This window comes from Ostrea edulis, chromosome 1 (assembly GCF_947568905.1).
Source record: "Ostrea edulis chromosome 1, xbOstEdul1.1, whole genome shotgun sequence".
NCBI classification, from domain to species: Eukaryota; Metazoa; Mollusca; class Bivalvia; order Ostreida; family Ostreidae; genus Ostrea; species Ostrea edulis.
Window position 1 is genome coordinate 9,366,726 of NC_079164.1, and position 19,705 is coordinate 9,386,430.

The following is a 19,705-nucleotide window of genomic DNA, read 5'->3' on the forward strand; positions in this document are numbered from 1 at the left end:
TGAGGCTAACTGAGTTTAATGTGAAGTTGATTGAGTTTGTGTGAGACTAACTGAGTTTAATGTGAGGTTGATTGAGTTTGTGTGAGGCTAACTGAGTTTAATGTGAGGTTGATTGAGTTTGTGTGAGACTAACTGAGTTTAATGTGAGGTTGATTGAGTTTGTGTGAGACTAACTGAGTTTAGTGTGAGGTTGATTGAGTTTGTGAGAGGCTAACTGAGTTTAATGTGAGGTTGATTGAGTTTCTGTGAGGCTGGAGGTTGACTGGGTGTAGCATGAAGCTGACCGAGTATAGAGTGAGGCTGGAGGTTGACTGGGTGTAGCATGAAGCTGACTGAGTATAGAGTGAGGCTGAGTTGAGTTTAGGATGATGTTGATTGAAATTAGTTTAAAGCTGATTGAGTTTAGACTGAGGTTAACTGAATTTAGTTGGATTGATCATGCGTTTATTGTAATGTTGATTGATTTTATTTTGAGGCTGATTGAGTATAAGGTGAAGTTGTATGAGTTTATTTTGAGGCTGATTGAATATAAAGTGAAGTTGTATGAGTTTATTTTGAGGCTGATTGAGTATAAGGTGAAGTTGTATGAGTTTATTTTGAGGCTGATTGAGTATAGAGTTTATTTTGAGGCTGATTGAGTATAAAGTGAAGCTGGTTGAGTTTATTTTTAGGCTATCGAGTTTACTGTGAGAGTGATTGAGATTAGGTTGGGGCTAGTTTGAACATCGTTTGACGCTGATTATGTTTAGGTTTAGACTGAATTATATGATTGTGTTATAATTTTGTTTTTTCAAAGATAAAATCCAAAGCACTGCTCACTAATCCGTACCGTACACCATTGAAATGGTTATATACAGGACTAATTAATGGGGGGGGGGGGGGGGGGGGGGGGTTGGTTCTCAGTTAGTAAGTATGCGGGTCTGTCTTAATATCTTACAAAATGCTAAATTGTAGATATACATATATATTAGTTTATTCACCAATCAAGGGCCCTCGGGGGGCATGTACATGTTAACAGGCAATTAATTATAACAATGAAAATAAATAACAATCATTTAGAAGTACTACCGGTAATACTGACAGTATATTTACTACATACATGTGTGATTGAAAGCGTTTTATGAGAGAGAGAGGGGGGGAGAGAGAGACTGTGTGGACTGCGATCCTATTTCAACTTCAGATTTTGAAAATACCAGTTTCTCCCACATTTAACTACCCTACGGTAACGTATAATAATTATCTTTAGTGTGCACATATCGACAGTTGAAGTATTTTGATATACTATTGTTTTACTATTTAAGCATTAGTATAAACTAGTACTATGTTCATCTATTCATTCAAAATTCATAGAGATATTTAGCCTGATTTAAAATCTTCTATATCGCACTATTATAGAGGATTGAGTTGTCAACATTTGAAAAAACAATCGCTCAATTGTCTACCTAATAACAGTGCAGGATGGAAAATTCGCTATTCACAGTTTGAATACATATTGATTAGTTGGGAGTTTCTGTGTGGTATTTGAAATTGCAGTCAAGGAAATATGGTTTCTCGTGTATCTTTAAAATGAAGCTCAAAACTAATGGTCCATACGCTGCTGTAACCACACTCCCTTTCTTTTCAAATCAAAGAAACAGTTTCTCTCCTCCTTAAGATAAGAAAATTAAATATTGAATTTGTCTTTATTTACTTTTTTTTTTTTTGTTATTCAGTGAAATGGATTTGGGGGAAATTGGTCCAATTTCTTTTCTCATTTGACAACCGTGTAACCTTGGTAACTCTGCTTTATTTTTTACCTGCATATTTGATTTTTTTTTTCAACGTTTATCTGCATTAAAACAGCCAGACTTAAAAAAAAGTTGCCATGACAGTCCTATTTTACATCTGAGTCGTCTCTCTGCTGGTTATTAGCTCCACTAATTATATAATTACGGTGTGTGCTTGCCAGTCTATCGTGTGTCACAGTGGACACATTCAATTAAGAAAGGCTTTGATAACTAAAATGACAAACATGCAAATATTAACATATTGTGTCATTCTCATCACGTGTAAGTAATCAGCTTTATCGACTTTTTGGTTTGCAAAACGCTCATCAAAGGCCGACATTTGGTTACAATCAGTCAACGGTCGGTTTTGATCTAGATAGTTTGAACATTTCGTAAAAAAGTGTCAGAAAAGTGAGGCGACTAATCGATATAATAGAACAAATATCATAACTGCATTATTCAACCTGATTTTAACGGGTATCTGCCTCTAGGTGGCGCCTTACCTCTGGCCCCGTGTCCTGCGTGTTAATGCTAGTCACCAGTTGTGTGAGAAAACTATCCAACTCACTGCCCTCGATAAACCCATTACCTGCACAGTAAAATATATCGTGTACCAAATGATGGAAAATTTAAAAGATCGAAATAAACATCTGTAAACGATTGATACAGTGCAATATTCGTGACTTTTTAACGCAGTGCAACATTCGTGACTATTTAGCACAGTAGAACATTCGTGACTATTTAACGTAGTGCAACATTCGTGACTATTTAACGTAGTGCAACATTTGTGACTATTTAACGTAGTGCAACATTTGTGACTATTTAACGCAGTATATTTGTGACTGTTTAACGCAATACAACATTTCAACACAGTGCAACATTTGTGACTATTTAACGCAGTGCAACATTTGTGACTATTTAACGCAGTATATTTGTGACTGTTTAATGCAATACAACATTTCAACACAGTGCAACATTTGTGACTATCATACACAGTACAACATTTATAACTATCAAACACAGTGCAACATTTGTGACTATTAAACACACAACAACATTTGTGACTATTAAACGCAGTGCAACATTTTATATTTCAACATAGAGCAACATTTGTGACAATTAAACACACTGAAACATTTGTGACAATTTTAAAACACAGTACAACATTTTCTTTACTCACCGTCAGTATCGTAGTGATTCCAAACTTCCATAAACTGTTGGGCAGACAAAAGATTAAATTCACGAGTTTTTAAGTCTCTGAATTGTCGCAGAAAATTTGAACTCTTATCTGATTCCGACGATGATGCCATGATTGCGATCTATCTCCTGAATCAACTCTCTTCAACTTTGCAGTCTCTTTTGACAAACGTCAACTGCCATCCGCGCATGCGCACTACTACGTGCTGTTTACAGGAGTAACAGGTGGCAAAATGAGACACATTTTTTAAAGAATGAAACTACTGTTTAACCCAATCAAAATCGATATTGATTGGGACGCCTAGTGTCCGCCTGCCCTCTCGTCTCGGCTTGTTGATGAACGAAGGATCAAGTTGCCATCACACAACAGTTTTATAATTTTTATTGATTCCGATAACAAAAAAAGCGACAGGAAAGTATATTTCTCGCAGTTGTTGCAGCATTACTATAGTTAAAGTAGTAACTGATAGGTCAAGGGAACAAATGTACGTGCGTATGTAATATCGTATGGAAAGTGAACACTAGGACCAAAACAGCGTGATATTAGAACGAATCTTACAACACAGTGAGAGAAAATCAGGATTGAAATACACGACTGAATAATCCGATAGTTAATCAATAGTTTGTACTTATTTTCAGATTTGTCTACATTCCCGGAGGTGTGCGGAACAAATGAAGGTAACAAGTCTGGCTGTTTGTTGTGCGCCTTTTCTGCGTGCTGTACTGTAAATAGGCGCTAAACCAGGAAAAAGACATTGAAAAGCATAATGGGTGTAAAATATATTGATTATGAAAGCCGGTTTTACTTGATGATGTTGGCGGGTATACATCAATTCAAATACACTCCTAGCTCGGAGAAGTGCAGGTAACTGTTTAGGACGGTAGACGAATTCGATCTCTTCTAGGGCTGCTCACAATTACATTAAGCTTGCATACAATGTATATAGTCTAAACAAAAATCAATCTTTATTTCGATGTTACAAAAACAGCAAATTTAGACTGTATAATCAGGTTTCTGAAATATATTGCTGGGACTTGTCAATTTCTTTAAAGTGGTGTCTACGATTATCAATGAATTCCATTTTATGCGTAAACGTACGCATTGTCGATATCATGTCGAGCTATTTTAAAGGTATTAAATGTATAACGAAAGGATAATGAAAAGTTTTGAATGATTTAAATCACTATAAATGGTTATTGTTAAATAAAGATGAATGTATAGTTGATGAAATTTACATTATTCGTACAGGATTCAAAACTGACCTGTTTGCACTTTAGACTTTTTAAAAGAGTTATCTGCCCTTGGTAAAAGTAAGAAAAATCTATTTTTTTTTAAAAAAAATGTGCGGTAAATGATTAGTTTTATTTCATATTTTCATAACGAAAAGCTGTATATAACTTTTTAGCGAGAGAATTGTATGAAAATATAATTTTAAAAAAAAGAAAGATTTTAATAAAACATGCTCTTCCCATAGACTTCACTGTAAAATTCAAAGTGAAATAAATCGATCAGTAATCAAAATTCCAAAAATTCCTATGGTGGATTATTTCAATTTGATGAACCCTTCAAAATGATACCATGATTACAAGAATCCCACCATCCATTTACTAGATATGAAATATGCTCGTTATACATTGGACCCTTAAATATAATGTTGAACTGCAACTCTACACGCCGGTAATCTCCGGTTTACTGCCGTGAAGCGTGCAGTTAACATCGCTATGGATGTTCAAAATCTATTTTTTATATCACAGGATTAAACATTCTTTTTGAAGAATTTATCGATGTGTAAACTCTGGACATTTTACTCACAAACTGAATAAAAGTGCGAAGCACTTTTATGATAAGTTTGTGGTAAAATATCCAATGTTTACACCGATAAATTCTTCAAAAAAGAATGTTTGATTCTTATAATTCCAATTCGTTCCCAGTATTATCAATTTCAAAAACTTAAATAGTTTCCCCGCGCTATGTTATTTGTTTTCAGGCGCGTATGTATACATAGCGTTCCTGGATTTATTGATGTGTAAATTCTCGTTTAGATTTATTTTTGTCCAATCAAAAAAAAAAAATAAATAATACTGGAATTATTTACATCCTACTTTCATTTCTGTCGGAACTCCCAGCCGTTAAAATAGACGCCCTACATTTATCAAGATTCATACGCACATTGTTCACAACTGCAGCACACTCACGTGGAAATGGCTGTCATTACAATTTGCAAAGATATCACAGGCAATAGAGACATTCAATCTTTATTTCCCCCATGCGGAGATTTCATGTTGTAACATTTACATATATTTAGAATACAAAAAGAAAATCAAAATGATAATATATATATATATATATATAAAAAAAGACCAGAGATAGAAAATTATAACAAAGAAAACGTATGTACATGGATAAATGTTTACATAATTATACTTTTAGTTGCACTCTAAATTTTGCGACAAGGCTCTATTATAGCACGCGGTGGCTCCACACACAAATTTTGCACAAAGACAAATAAATTCTTTTTTGCTCTCTTTCTCTAATAATATTGTGGGTTCTACTCCTCCAAGTAATATAAAATATAAAATATCTTCACTGAGCTGCGAAAGCTCTACATATAAATGGACATCGAAATTATTAATTAGATTGTCAAAGAAAGAATCTCTTATGCAAATTGTGGATGGACAGCCCAACACAGCATGTTGATACTGGTTGTCGTACGTCTCCTGACACACTCTGCAGGTTTGACCTAAAGAAATGGATGGAATGGTCCAGAGTTTAGCTAGGAATCTAATGAGTGGAACTTCATCAAATGAAAAGTCAAATTTCCAGAGCTTAATAGGAGAGATTATGTTGTGGAAAATTTTAAATATTCGGAAGTCTGGATCGGCTTCCATACGATTTCTCCATTCCTCCGTATGTTGGTGATGAATCGACTGTTTAACTATATATTTCCAATCTTTTTTCCCAGGGAATTGACCAACTTCAACAAATGATCGTAAATATTGTAGTAAGTTGTATTTGATTAAAATTTCGTATATATCTTTTAGAAATCCAGAAAATTGTTTGATGTCACCCTGCAAAAGGTCATATAATCTAAATAAGAAAATGTTCTTTGACAGAGAGTTAGTGTCAAGTTTACACAGCTTTCCAAAAATACTAATTTTCTTTTGTCTATTTCCGAAATGATGGGATGTAATCCAATCATGCTCTCACACATATCCGATCTTGTTGAAATTTCCATGCCTTGAATATCCTTTGTCACAAAATGTTGAAATTTGTTTAAAATTTGGAAATCTTTTGCTTTAGATTGTTCCACAGTTCACATCCATACAATACGGTAGGTAATACTATTTTCCGGTAGAGTTTAACAAGAGTTAAAGGGTTTGTGTTGTGGGACAAATCATTCCGTATTGCAAAGTAAGCCTTCCTGCCTTTGTTACAGGATTCATGTAGCAAAGAATAAACAAAAATGTTCTCATTTCCCCCCCCCCCCCCCCCCCCAGATAATCGTGTCATTGGAATGTGCTGTAAGACAAATAACATATTCAACTTTTTTAGCCTGGTCCTATAATGTTCTTTTTTAGCCTGGTCCTATAATGTTCTTTTTTAGCCTGGTCCTATAATGTTCTTTTTTAGCCTGGTCCTATAATGTTCTTTTTTAGCCTGGTCCTAAAATGTTCTTTTTTAGCCTGGTCCTATAATGTTCTTTTTTAGCCTGGTCCTATAATGTTCTTTTTTAGCCTGGTCCTATAATGTTCTTTTTTAGCCTGGTCCTATAATGTTCTTTTTTAGCCTGGTCCTATAATGTTCTTCGCGCACAATTGGAACATCGCTCGGCCGTTTCCGTCAAGTCGAGAGAAAAAACTCACAGCTGTAGACCCCAGGATGGAATGATTTTCATCGTGGAAATGTGAATTGCCTATATCGGGGTACTGCATTTCTACCCAGGACAAATTCAACAGACTCTATTGGCTGCCATGTTCTATTTTGGTGTCAAATATCTTAAAGTAGTCTGTTTTATGTAAATACAATTAAGTAGAATAAAACACTTTAATCGAGAAATAGTTACTTCAAACCATACTTAACAATTAAAGCTAATGACTTTCGAAAACCATGAAAACTGATCGACCAAAGAAGAGGTAGATTACCACATCTACGAGAATATGAGAAGTATGATGACATTTTGAAAAAGAAATGCGAATCAAAATCCTTGTTCAGTTATAGCCATATCCAGTTCCATTAGTTTACTGCAAGTAACAATTTGGAGAGGGTGCCAAACCGTCAACGTACAAACTGCGGCCAGCGCCATATTTCTGGTCACGTGACCCAAAGTAGCGTGACGCAATATGGTGAGGTTTTACATCCATCCTTTTTTTTCTTCTCTCGACTTAATGGAAGAGGTCGAGCGATGTTCCGATTAGTTTGCACAGTGTCATCAACTTAGGAGAGGAGGATCGGACAAGTGTTTTCTTTAGCTGATTCCACAATGCTGTGCGCCCAGTGCCTTAGTAACTGAGGCTTACTCTGGATCATCTCGGCGTTTGCAAATACACGTTCGTCTTGACTCTTTTTGTAGAAAAAGAAAGTTTATGCGTCGAGTTTGGCTGATTTAGTCAACAAAATTAAGGATGTTTTTTGAAAAAATATGTGTTACGATAGTATCAGATCCAAATTATAAGTTCCTTGTACATGGATGAAATTTAAAAAAAACCCAACAGGATTATCAGGATTAATTAAAAGTATTAGCCCAACTCTCTATTTTGTATTGCTTGTAGGAGTTATGAAATTGATCACTGTGCGTCATCTTCACCTTTCATTGATGAAGTTCCATAGTTGCTTCGTATCCAAGACTTAGTTTTGTCGACAAAATACATTCACAGATAGTAATTTTTATCGCATACTTACACGTTTTCAAATCATAAAATTCCAATATTGGCAAAAGAAAGTTATATCTTAACGATTTATCCCAGAAATGTTCCTAGTAAATATCTTTTCAGATTTGATCTGTATCCGTTAAAGTTATAAATTCACCTCACGCTTCCCTAGAGGGAAACATCAATTCGAAATAAAAGTAGCCCCTAGCGTCAGTTTAACAGTTTATGCTTCACTATCACATTCACATTATCCGTGTTATCACTGCTCCGTAATTCCATCAACTGTCCCCAAGGCTGGTATCAAGAAAGACTCTAACTCCACGTATCGCTTAAAATAACTTTATTAATGTTCTAAACAAAAACAAGGTGTATTATCCATGCACATATTGCAGTTTGTGCACATTACACTACCGCTTAATGATCAGTTTCTTAGTTTCGTTACATCGACTTTCCCACAACTTGGATCTGAAATAAACATCAAGTCTAGTGACATCACCGACAACTACAACACATAACTGTAACATCACTGACAACTACAACACATAACTGTAACATCACTGACAACTACAACACATAACTGTAACATCACTGACAACTACAACACATAACTGTAACATCACTGACAACTACAACACATAACTGTAACATCACTGACAACTACAACACATAACTGTAACATCACTGACAACTACAACACACACATAACTGTAACATCACTGACAACTACAACACATAACTGTAACATCACTGACAACTACAACACATAACTGTAACATCACTGACAACTACAACACATAACTGTAACATCACAGACAACTACAACACATAACTGTAACATCACTGACAACTACAACACATAACTGTAACATCACTGACAACGACAACATATAACTGTAACATCACTGACAACTACAACACATAACTGTAACATCACAGACAACTACAACACATAACTGTAACATCACTAACAACTACAACACACACATAACTGTAACATCACTGACAACTACAACACATAACTGTAACATCACAGACAACTACAACACATAACTGTAACATCACTAACAACTACAACACACACATAACTGTAACATCACTGACAACTACAACACATAACTGTAACATCACAGACAACTACAACACATACATAACTGTAACATCACAGACAACTACAACACATAACTGTAACATCACAGACAACTACAATACATAACTGTAACATCACTGACAACTACAACACACACATAACTGTAACATCACTGACAACTACAACACATAACTGTAACATCACTGACAACTACAACACACACATAACTGTAACATCACTGACAACTACAATACATAACTGTAACATCACTAACAACTACAACACATAACTGTAACATCACAGACAACTACAATACACACATAACTGTAACATCACTGACAACTACAACATATAACTGTAACATCACTGACAACTACAATACATAACTGTAACATCACTGACAACTACAACACATAACTGTAACATCACTGACAACTACAACACATAACTGTAACATCACTGACAACTACAACACACACATAACTGTAACATCACTGACAACTACAACACATAACTGTAACATCACTGACAACTACAACACATAACTGTAACATCACTGACAACTACAACACATAACTGTAACATCACAGACAACTACAACACATAACTGTAACATCACTGACAACTACAACACATAACTGTAACATCACTGACAACTACAACATATAACTGTAACATCACTGACAACTACAACACATAACTGTAACATCACAGACAACTACAACACATAACTGTAACATCACTAACAACTACAACACACACATAACTGTAACATCACTGACAACTACAACACATAACTGTAACATCACAGACAACTACAACACATAACTGTAACATCACTAACAACTACAACACACACATAACTGTAACATCACTGACAACTACAACACATAACTGTAACATCACAGACAACTACAACACATACATAACTGTAACATCACAGACAACTACAACACATAACTGTAACATCACAGACAACTACAATACATAACTGTAACATCACTGACAACTACAACACACACATAACTGTAACATCACTGACAACTACAACACATAACTGTAACATCACTGACAACTACAACACACACATAACTGTAACATCACTGACAACTACAATACATAACTGTAACATCACTAACAACTACAACACATAACTGTAACATCACAGACAACTACAATACACACATAACTGTAACATCACTGACAACTACAACATATAACTGTAACATCACTGACAACTACAATACATAACTGTAACATCACTGACAACTACAACACATAACTGTAACATCACTGACAACTACAACACATAACTGTAACATCACAGACAACTACAACACATAACTGTAACATCACTGACAACTACAACACATAACTGTAACATCACTGACAACTACAACACATAACTGTAACATCACAGACAACTACAATACACACATAACTGTAACATCACTGACAACTACAACACATAACTGTAACATCACAGACAACTACAACATATAACTGTAACATCACAGACAACTACAACACACACATAACTGTAACATCACTGACAACTACAACACATAACTGTAACATCACAGACAACTACAACATATAACTGTAACATCACAGACAACTACAACACACACATAACTGTAACATCACTGACAACTACAACACATAACTGTAACATCACAGACAACTACAACATATAACTGTAACATAACTGACAACTACAACACATAACTGTAACATCACTGACAACTACAACACATAACTGTAACATCACTGACAACTACAACACATAACTGTAACATCACTGACAACTACAACACATAACTGTAACATCACTGACAACTACAACACATAACTGTAACATCACTGACAACTACAACACATAACTGTAACATCACTGACAACTACAACACATAACTGTAACATCACTGACAACTACAACACATAACTGTAACATCACTGACAACTACAACACACACATAACTGTAACATCACAGACAACTACAACACACACATAACTGTAACATCACTGACAACTACAACACATAACTGTAACATCACTGACAACTACAACACATAACTGTAACATCACAGACAACAACAACACATAACTGTAACATCACTGACAACTACAACACATAACTGTAACATCACTGACAACTACAACACATAACTGTAACATCACTGACAACTACAACATATAACTGTAACATCACAGACAACTACAACACATAACTGTAACATCACAGACAACTACAACACACACATAACTGTAACATCACTGACAACTACAACACATAACTGTAACATCACTGACAACTACAACACATAACTGTAACATCACAGACAACTACAACACATAACTGTAACATCACTGACAACTACAACACATAACTGTAACATCACTGACAACTACAACATATAACTGTAACATCACAGACAACTACAACACATAACTGTAACATCACTGACAACTACAACACACACATAACTGTAACATCACTGACAACTACAACACATAACTGTAACATCACTGACAACTACAACACATAACTGTAACATCACAGACAACTACAACACATAACTGTAACATCACTGACAACTACAACACATAACTGTAACATCACTGACAACTACAACACATAACTGTAACATAACAGACAACTACAACACATAACTGTAACATCACTGACAACTACAACACATAACTGTAACATCACTGACAACTACAACACATAACTGTAACATCACTGACAACTACAACACATAACTGTAACATCACTGACAACTACAACACACACATAACTGTAACATCACTGACAACTACAACACATAACTGTAACAACACTGACAACTACAACACATAACTGTAACATCACAGACAACTACAACACACACATAACTGTAACATCACTGACAACTACAACACATAACTGTAACATCACTGACAACTACAACACATAACTGTAACATCACTGACAACTACAACACATAACTGTAACATCACTGACAACTACAACACATAACTGTAACATCACTGACAACTACAACACATAACTGTAACATCACTGACAACTACAACACACACATAACTGTAACATCACTGACAACTACAACACATAACTGTAACATCACTGACAACTACAACACATAACTGTAACATAACTGACAACTACAACACATAACTGTAACATCACTGACAACTACAACACATAACTGTAACATCACAGACAACTACAACACATAACTGTAACATCACTGACAACTACAACACATAACTGTAACATCACTGACAACTACAACACATAACTGTAATATCACAGACAACTACAACACATAACTGTTACATCACTGACAACTACAACACACACATAACTGTAACATCACAGACAACTACAACACATAACTGTAACATCACTGACAACTACAACACACACATAACTGTAACATCACTGACAACTACAACACATAACTGTAACATCACTGACAACTACAACACACACATAACTGTAACATCACTGACAACTACAACACATAACTGTAACATCACTGGCAACTACAACACATAACTGTAACATCACTGACAACTACAACACATAACTGTAACATCACTGACAACTACAACACATAACTGTAACATCACTGACAACTACAACACATAACTGTAACATCACTGACAACTACAACACACACATAACTGTAACATCACTGACAACTACAACACATAACTGTAACATAACAGACAACTACAACACATAACTGTAACATCACTGACAACTACAACACATAACTGTAACATCACAGACAACTACAACACATAACTGTAACATCACTGACAACTACAACACATAACTGTAACATCACTGACAACTACAACACATAACTGTAACATCACTGACAACTACAACACATAACTGTAACATCACTGACAACTACAACACATAACTGTAACATCACTGACAACTACAACACATAACTGTAATATCACTGACAACTACAACACATACATAACTGTAACATCACTGACAACTACAACACATAACTGTAACATCACTGACAACTACAACACATAACTGTAACATCACAGACAACTACAACACATAACTGTAACATCACTGACAACTACAACACATAACTGTAACATCACTGACAACTACAACACATAACTGTAACATCACTGACAACTACAACACATAACTGTAACTTCACTGACAACTACAACACACACATAACTGTAACATCACTGACAACTACAACACATAACTGTAACATCACTAACAACTACAACACACACATAACTGTAACATCACTGACAACTACAACACATAACTGTAACATCACTGACAACTACAACACACACATAACTGTAACATCACTGACAACTACAACACATAACTGTAACATCACTAACAACTACAACACATAACTGTAACAACACTGACAACTACAACACATAACTGTAACATCACTAACAACTACAACACATAACTGTAACATCACTGACAACTACAACACATAACTGTAACAACACTGACAACTACAACACATAACTGTAACATCACTGACAACTACAACACATAACTGTAACTTCACTGACAACTACAACACATAACTGTAACATCACTGACAACTACAACATATAACTGTAACATCACTGTCAACTACAACACATAACTTTAATATCACTGACAACTACAACACATAACTGTAACATCACTGACAACTACAACACATAACTTTAACATCACTGACAACTACAACACATAACTGTAACATCACAGACAACTACAACACATAACTGTAACATCACTGACAACTACAACACACACATAACTGTAACATCACTGACAACTACAACACATAACTGTAACATCACTAACAACTACAACACATAACTGTAACATCACTGACAACTACAACACATAACTGTAACATCACAGACAACTACAACACACACATAACTGTAACATCACTGACAACTACAACACATAACTGTAACATCACTGACAACTACAACACATAACTGTAACATCACTGACAACTACAACACATAACTGTAACATCACTGACAACTACAACACATAACTGTAACATCACTGACAACTACAACACATAACTGTAACATAACTGACAACTACAACACATAACTGTAACATCACTGACAACTACAACACATAACTGTAACATCACTGACAACTACAACACATAACTGTAACATCACTGACAACTACAACACATACATAACTGTAACATCACTGACAACTACAACACATACATAACTGTAACATCACAGACAACTACAACACATAACTGTAACATCACTGACAACTACAACACATAACTGTAACATCACTGACAACTACAACACATAACTGTAACATCACAGACAACTACAACACACAACTGTAACATCACTGACAACTACAACATATAACTGTAACATCACTGTCAACTACAACACATAACTTTAATATCACTGACAACTACAACACATAACTGTAACATCACTGACAACTACAACACATAACTTTAACATCACTGACAACTACAACACATAACTGTAACATCACAGACAACTACAACACATAACTGTAACATCACTGACAACTACAACACATAACTGTAACATCACTGACAACTACAACACACACATAACTGTAACATCACTGACAACTACAACACATAACTGTAACATCACTAACAACTACAACACATAACTGTAACATCACTGACAACTACAACACATAACTGTAACATCACAGACAACTACAACACACACAAAACTGTAACATCACTGACAACTACAACACATAACTGTAACATCACTAACAACTACAACACATAACTGTAACATCACTGACAACTACAACATATAACTGTAACATCACTGACAACTACAACACACACATAACTGTAACATCACTGACAACTACAACACATAACTGTAACATCACTAACAACTACAACACATAACTGTAACAACACTGACAACTACAACACATAACTGTAACATCACTAACAACTACAACACATAACTGTAACATCACTGACAACTACAACATATAACTGTAACATCACTGACAACTACAACACACACATAACTGTAACATCACTGACAACTACAACACATAACTGTAACATCACTAACAACTACAACACATAACTGTAACAACACTGACAACTACAACACATAACTGTAACATCACTAACAACTACAACACATAACTGTAACATCACTGACAACTACAACACATAACTGTAACAACACTGACAACTACAACACATAACTGTAACATCACTGACAACTACAACACATAACTGTAACTTCACTGACAACTACAACACATAACTGTAACATCACTGACAACTACAACATATAACTGTAACATCACTGTCAACTACAACACATAACTTTAATATCACTGACAACTACAACACATAACTGTAACATCACTGACAACTACAACACATAACTTTAACATCACTGACAACTACAACACATAACTGTAACATCACAGACAACTACAACACATAACTGTAACATCACTGACAACTACAACACACACATAACTGTAACATCACTGACAACTACAACACATAACTGTAACATCACTAACAACTACAACACATAACTGTAACATCACTGACAACTACAACACATAACTGTAACATCACAGACAACTACAACACACACATAACTGTAACATCACTGACAACTACAACACATAACTGTAACATCACTGACAACTACAACACATAACTGTAACATCACTGACAACTACAACACATAACTGTAACATCACTGACAACTACAACACATAACTGTAACATCACTGACAACTACAACACATAACTGTAACATAACTGACAACTACAACACATAACTGTAACATCACTGACAACTACAACACATAACTGTAACATCACTGACAACTACAACACATAACTGTAACATCACTGACAACTACAACACATACATAACTGTAACATCACTGACAACTACAACACATACATAACTGTAACATCACAGACAACTACAACACATAACTGTAACATCACTGACAACTACAACACATAACTGTAACATCACTGACAACTACAACACATAACTGTAACATCACAGACAACTACAACACACAACTGTAACATCACTGACAACTACAACATATAACTGTAACATCACTGTCAACTACAACACATAACTTTAATATCACTGACAACTACAACACATAACTGTAACATCACTGACAACTACAACACATAACTTTAACATCACTGACAACTACAACACATAACTGTAACATCACAGACAACTACAACACATAACTGTAACATCACTGACAACTACAACACATAACTGTAACATCACTGACAACTACAACACACACATAACTGTAACATCACTGACAACTACAACACATAACTGTAACATCACTAACAACTACAACACATAACTGTAACATCACTGACAACTACAACACATAACTGTAACATCACAGACAACTACAACACACACAAAACTGTAACATCACTGACAACTACAACACATAACTGTAACATCACTAACAACTACAACACATAACTGTAACATCACTGACAACTACAACATATAACTGTAACATCACTGACAACTACAACACACACATAACTGTAACATCACTGACAACTACAACACATAACTGTAACATCACTGACAACTACAACACACACATAACTGTAACATCACTGACAACTACAACACATAACTGTAACATCACTGACAACTACAACACACACATAACTGTAACATCACTGACAACTACAATACATAACTGTAACATCACAGACAACTACAACACACACATAACTGTAACATCACTGACAACTATAACACATAACTGTAACATCACTGACAACTACAACACATAACTGTAACATCACTGACAACTACAACACACACATAACTGTAACATCACAGACAACTACAACACATAACTGTAACATCACTGACAACTACAACACATAACTGTAACATCACTGACAACTACAACACATAACTGTAACATAACAGACAACTACAATACATAACTGTAACATCACTGACAACTACAATACATAACTGTAACATCACTGACAACTACAACACATAACTGTAACATCACTGACAACTACAACACACACATAACTGTAACATCACTGACAACTACAACACATAACTGTAACATCACTGACAACTACAACACACACATAACTGTAACATCACTGACAACTACAATACATAACTGTAACATCACAGACAACTACAACACACACATAACTGTAACATCACTGACAACTATAACACATAACTGTAACATCACTGACAACTACAACACATAACTGTAACATCACTGACAACTACAACACACACATAACTGTAACATCACAGACAACTACAACACATAACTGTAACATCACAGACAACTACAACACATAACTGTAACATCACAGACAACTACAACACATAACTGTAACATCACAGACAACTACAACACATAACTGTAACATCACTGACAACTACAACACATAACTGTAACATCACAGACAACTACAACACACACATAACTGTAACATCACTGACAACTATAACACATAACTGTAACATCACTGACAACTACAACACATAACTGTAACATCACTGACAACTACAACACACACATAACTGTAACATCACAGACAACTACAACACATAACTGTAACATCACAGACAACTACAACACATAACTGTAACATCACTGACAACTACAACACATAACTGTAACATCACTAACAACTACAACACATAACTGTAACATCACTGACAACTACAACACACACATAACTGTAACATCACTGACAACTACAACACACACATAACTGTAACATCACTGACAACTACAACACATAACTGTAACATCACTGACAACTACAACACATAACTGTAACATCACTGACAACTACAACACATAACTGTAACATCACTGACAACTACAACACATAACTGTAACATCACTGACAACTACAACACATAACTGTAACATCACTGACAACTACAACACATAACTGTAACATCACTGACAACTACAACACATAACTGTAACATCACTGACAACTACAACACATAACTGTAACATCACTGACAACTACAACACATAACTGTAACATCACTGACAACTACAACACACACATAACTGTAACATCACTGACAACTACAACACATAACTGTAACATAACAGACAACTACAACACATAACTGTAACATCACTGACAACTACAACACATAACTGTAACATCACAGACAACTACAACACATAACTGTAACATCACTGACAACTACAACACATAACTGTAACATCACTGACAACTACAACACATAACTGTAACATCACTGACAACTACAACACATAACTGTAACATCACTGACAACTACAACACATAACTGTAACATCACTGACAACTACAACACATAACTGTAATATCACTGACAACTACAACACATACATAACTGTAACATCACTGACAACTACAACACATAACTGTAACATCACTGACAACTACAACACATAACTGTAACATCACAGACAACTACAACACATAACTGTAACATCACTGACAACTACAACACATAACTGTAACATCACTGACAACTACAACACATAACTGTAACATCACTGACAACTACAACACATAACTGTAACTTCACTGACAACTACAACACACACATAACTGTAACATCACTGACAACTACAACACATAACTGTAACATCACTAACAACTACAACACATAACTGTAACATCACTGACAACTACAACACATAACTGTAACATCACTAACAACTACAACACATAACTGTAACATCACTGACAACTACAACACATAACTGTAACAACACTGACAACTACAACACATAACTGTAACATCACTGACAACTACAACACATAACTGTAACTTCACTGACAACTACAACACATAACTGTAACATCACTGACAACTACAACATATAACTGTAACATCACTGTCAACTACAACACATAACTTTAATATCACTGACAACTACAACACATAACTGTAACATCACTGACAACTACAACACATAACTTTAACATCACTGACAACTACAACACATAACTGTAACATCACAGACAACTACAACACATAACTGTAACATCACTGACAACTACAACACACACATAACTGTAACATCACTGACAACTACAACACATAACTGTAACATCACTAACAACTACAACACATAACTGTAACATCACTGACAACTACAACACATAACTGTAACATCACAGACAACTACAACACACACATAACTGTAACATCACTGACAACTACAACACATAACTGTAACATCACTGACAACTACAACACATAACTGTAACATCACTGACAACTACAACACATAACTGTAACATCACTGACAACTACAACACATAACTGTAACATAACTGACAACTACAACACATAACTGTAACATCACTGACAACTACAACACATAACTGTAACATCACTGACAACTACAACACATAACTGTAACATCACTGACAACTACAACACATACATAACTGTAACATCACTGACAACTACAACACATACATAACTGTAACATCACAGACAACTACAACACATAACTGTAACATCACTGACAACTACAACACATAACTGTAACATCACTGACAACTACAACACATAACTGTAACATCACAGACAACTACAACACACAACTGTAACATCACTGACAACTACAACATATAACTGTAACATCACTGTCAACTACAACAC

The 19,705-nt window shown here is 35.0% G+C and overlaps 1 protein-coding gene across 2 annotated transcripts in view; it reads right to left on the minus strand.

Annotated features, from left to right (window-relative positions):
• Nucleotides 1-3,300, minus strand: part of LOC125664176 (calbindin-32-like) — a 54,378-nt gene extending 51,078 nt beyond the window's left edge. The window contains exons 1-2 of one of the 2 annotated variants that reach the window (XM_048896758.2): nucleotides 2,947-3,300; nucleotides 2,270-2,355 (exon numbers count right to left, since the gene is read on the minus strand). In XM_048896758.2, the coding sequence (XP_048752715.1) occupies nucleotides 2,270-2,355; nucleotides 2,947-3,076 (216 nt within the window). In that variant the 5' untranslated portion in view covers nucleotides 3,077-3,300. The remainder of the gene's footprint in view (nucleotides 1-2,269; nucleotides 2,356-2,946) is intronic. The other variant, XM_048896757.2, reaches the window with a different exon arrangement.
• Nucleotides 3,301-19,705: the final 16,405 nt, after the last annotated feature.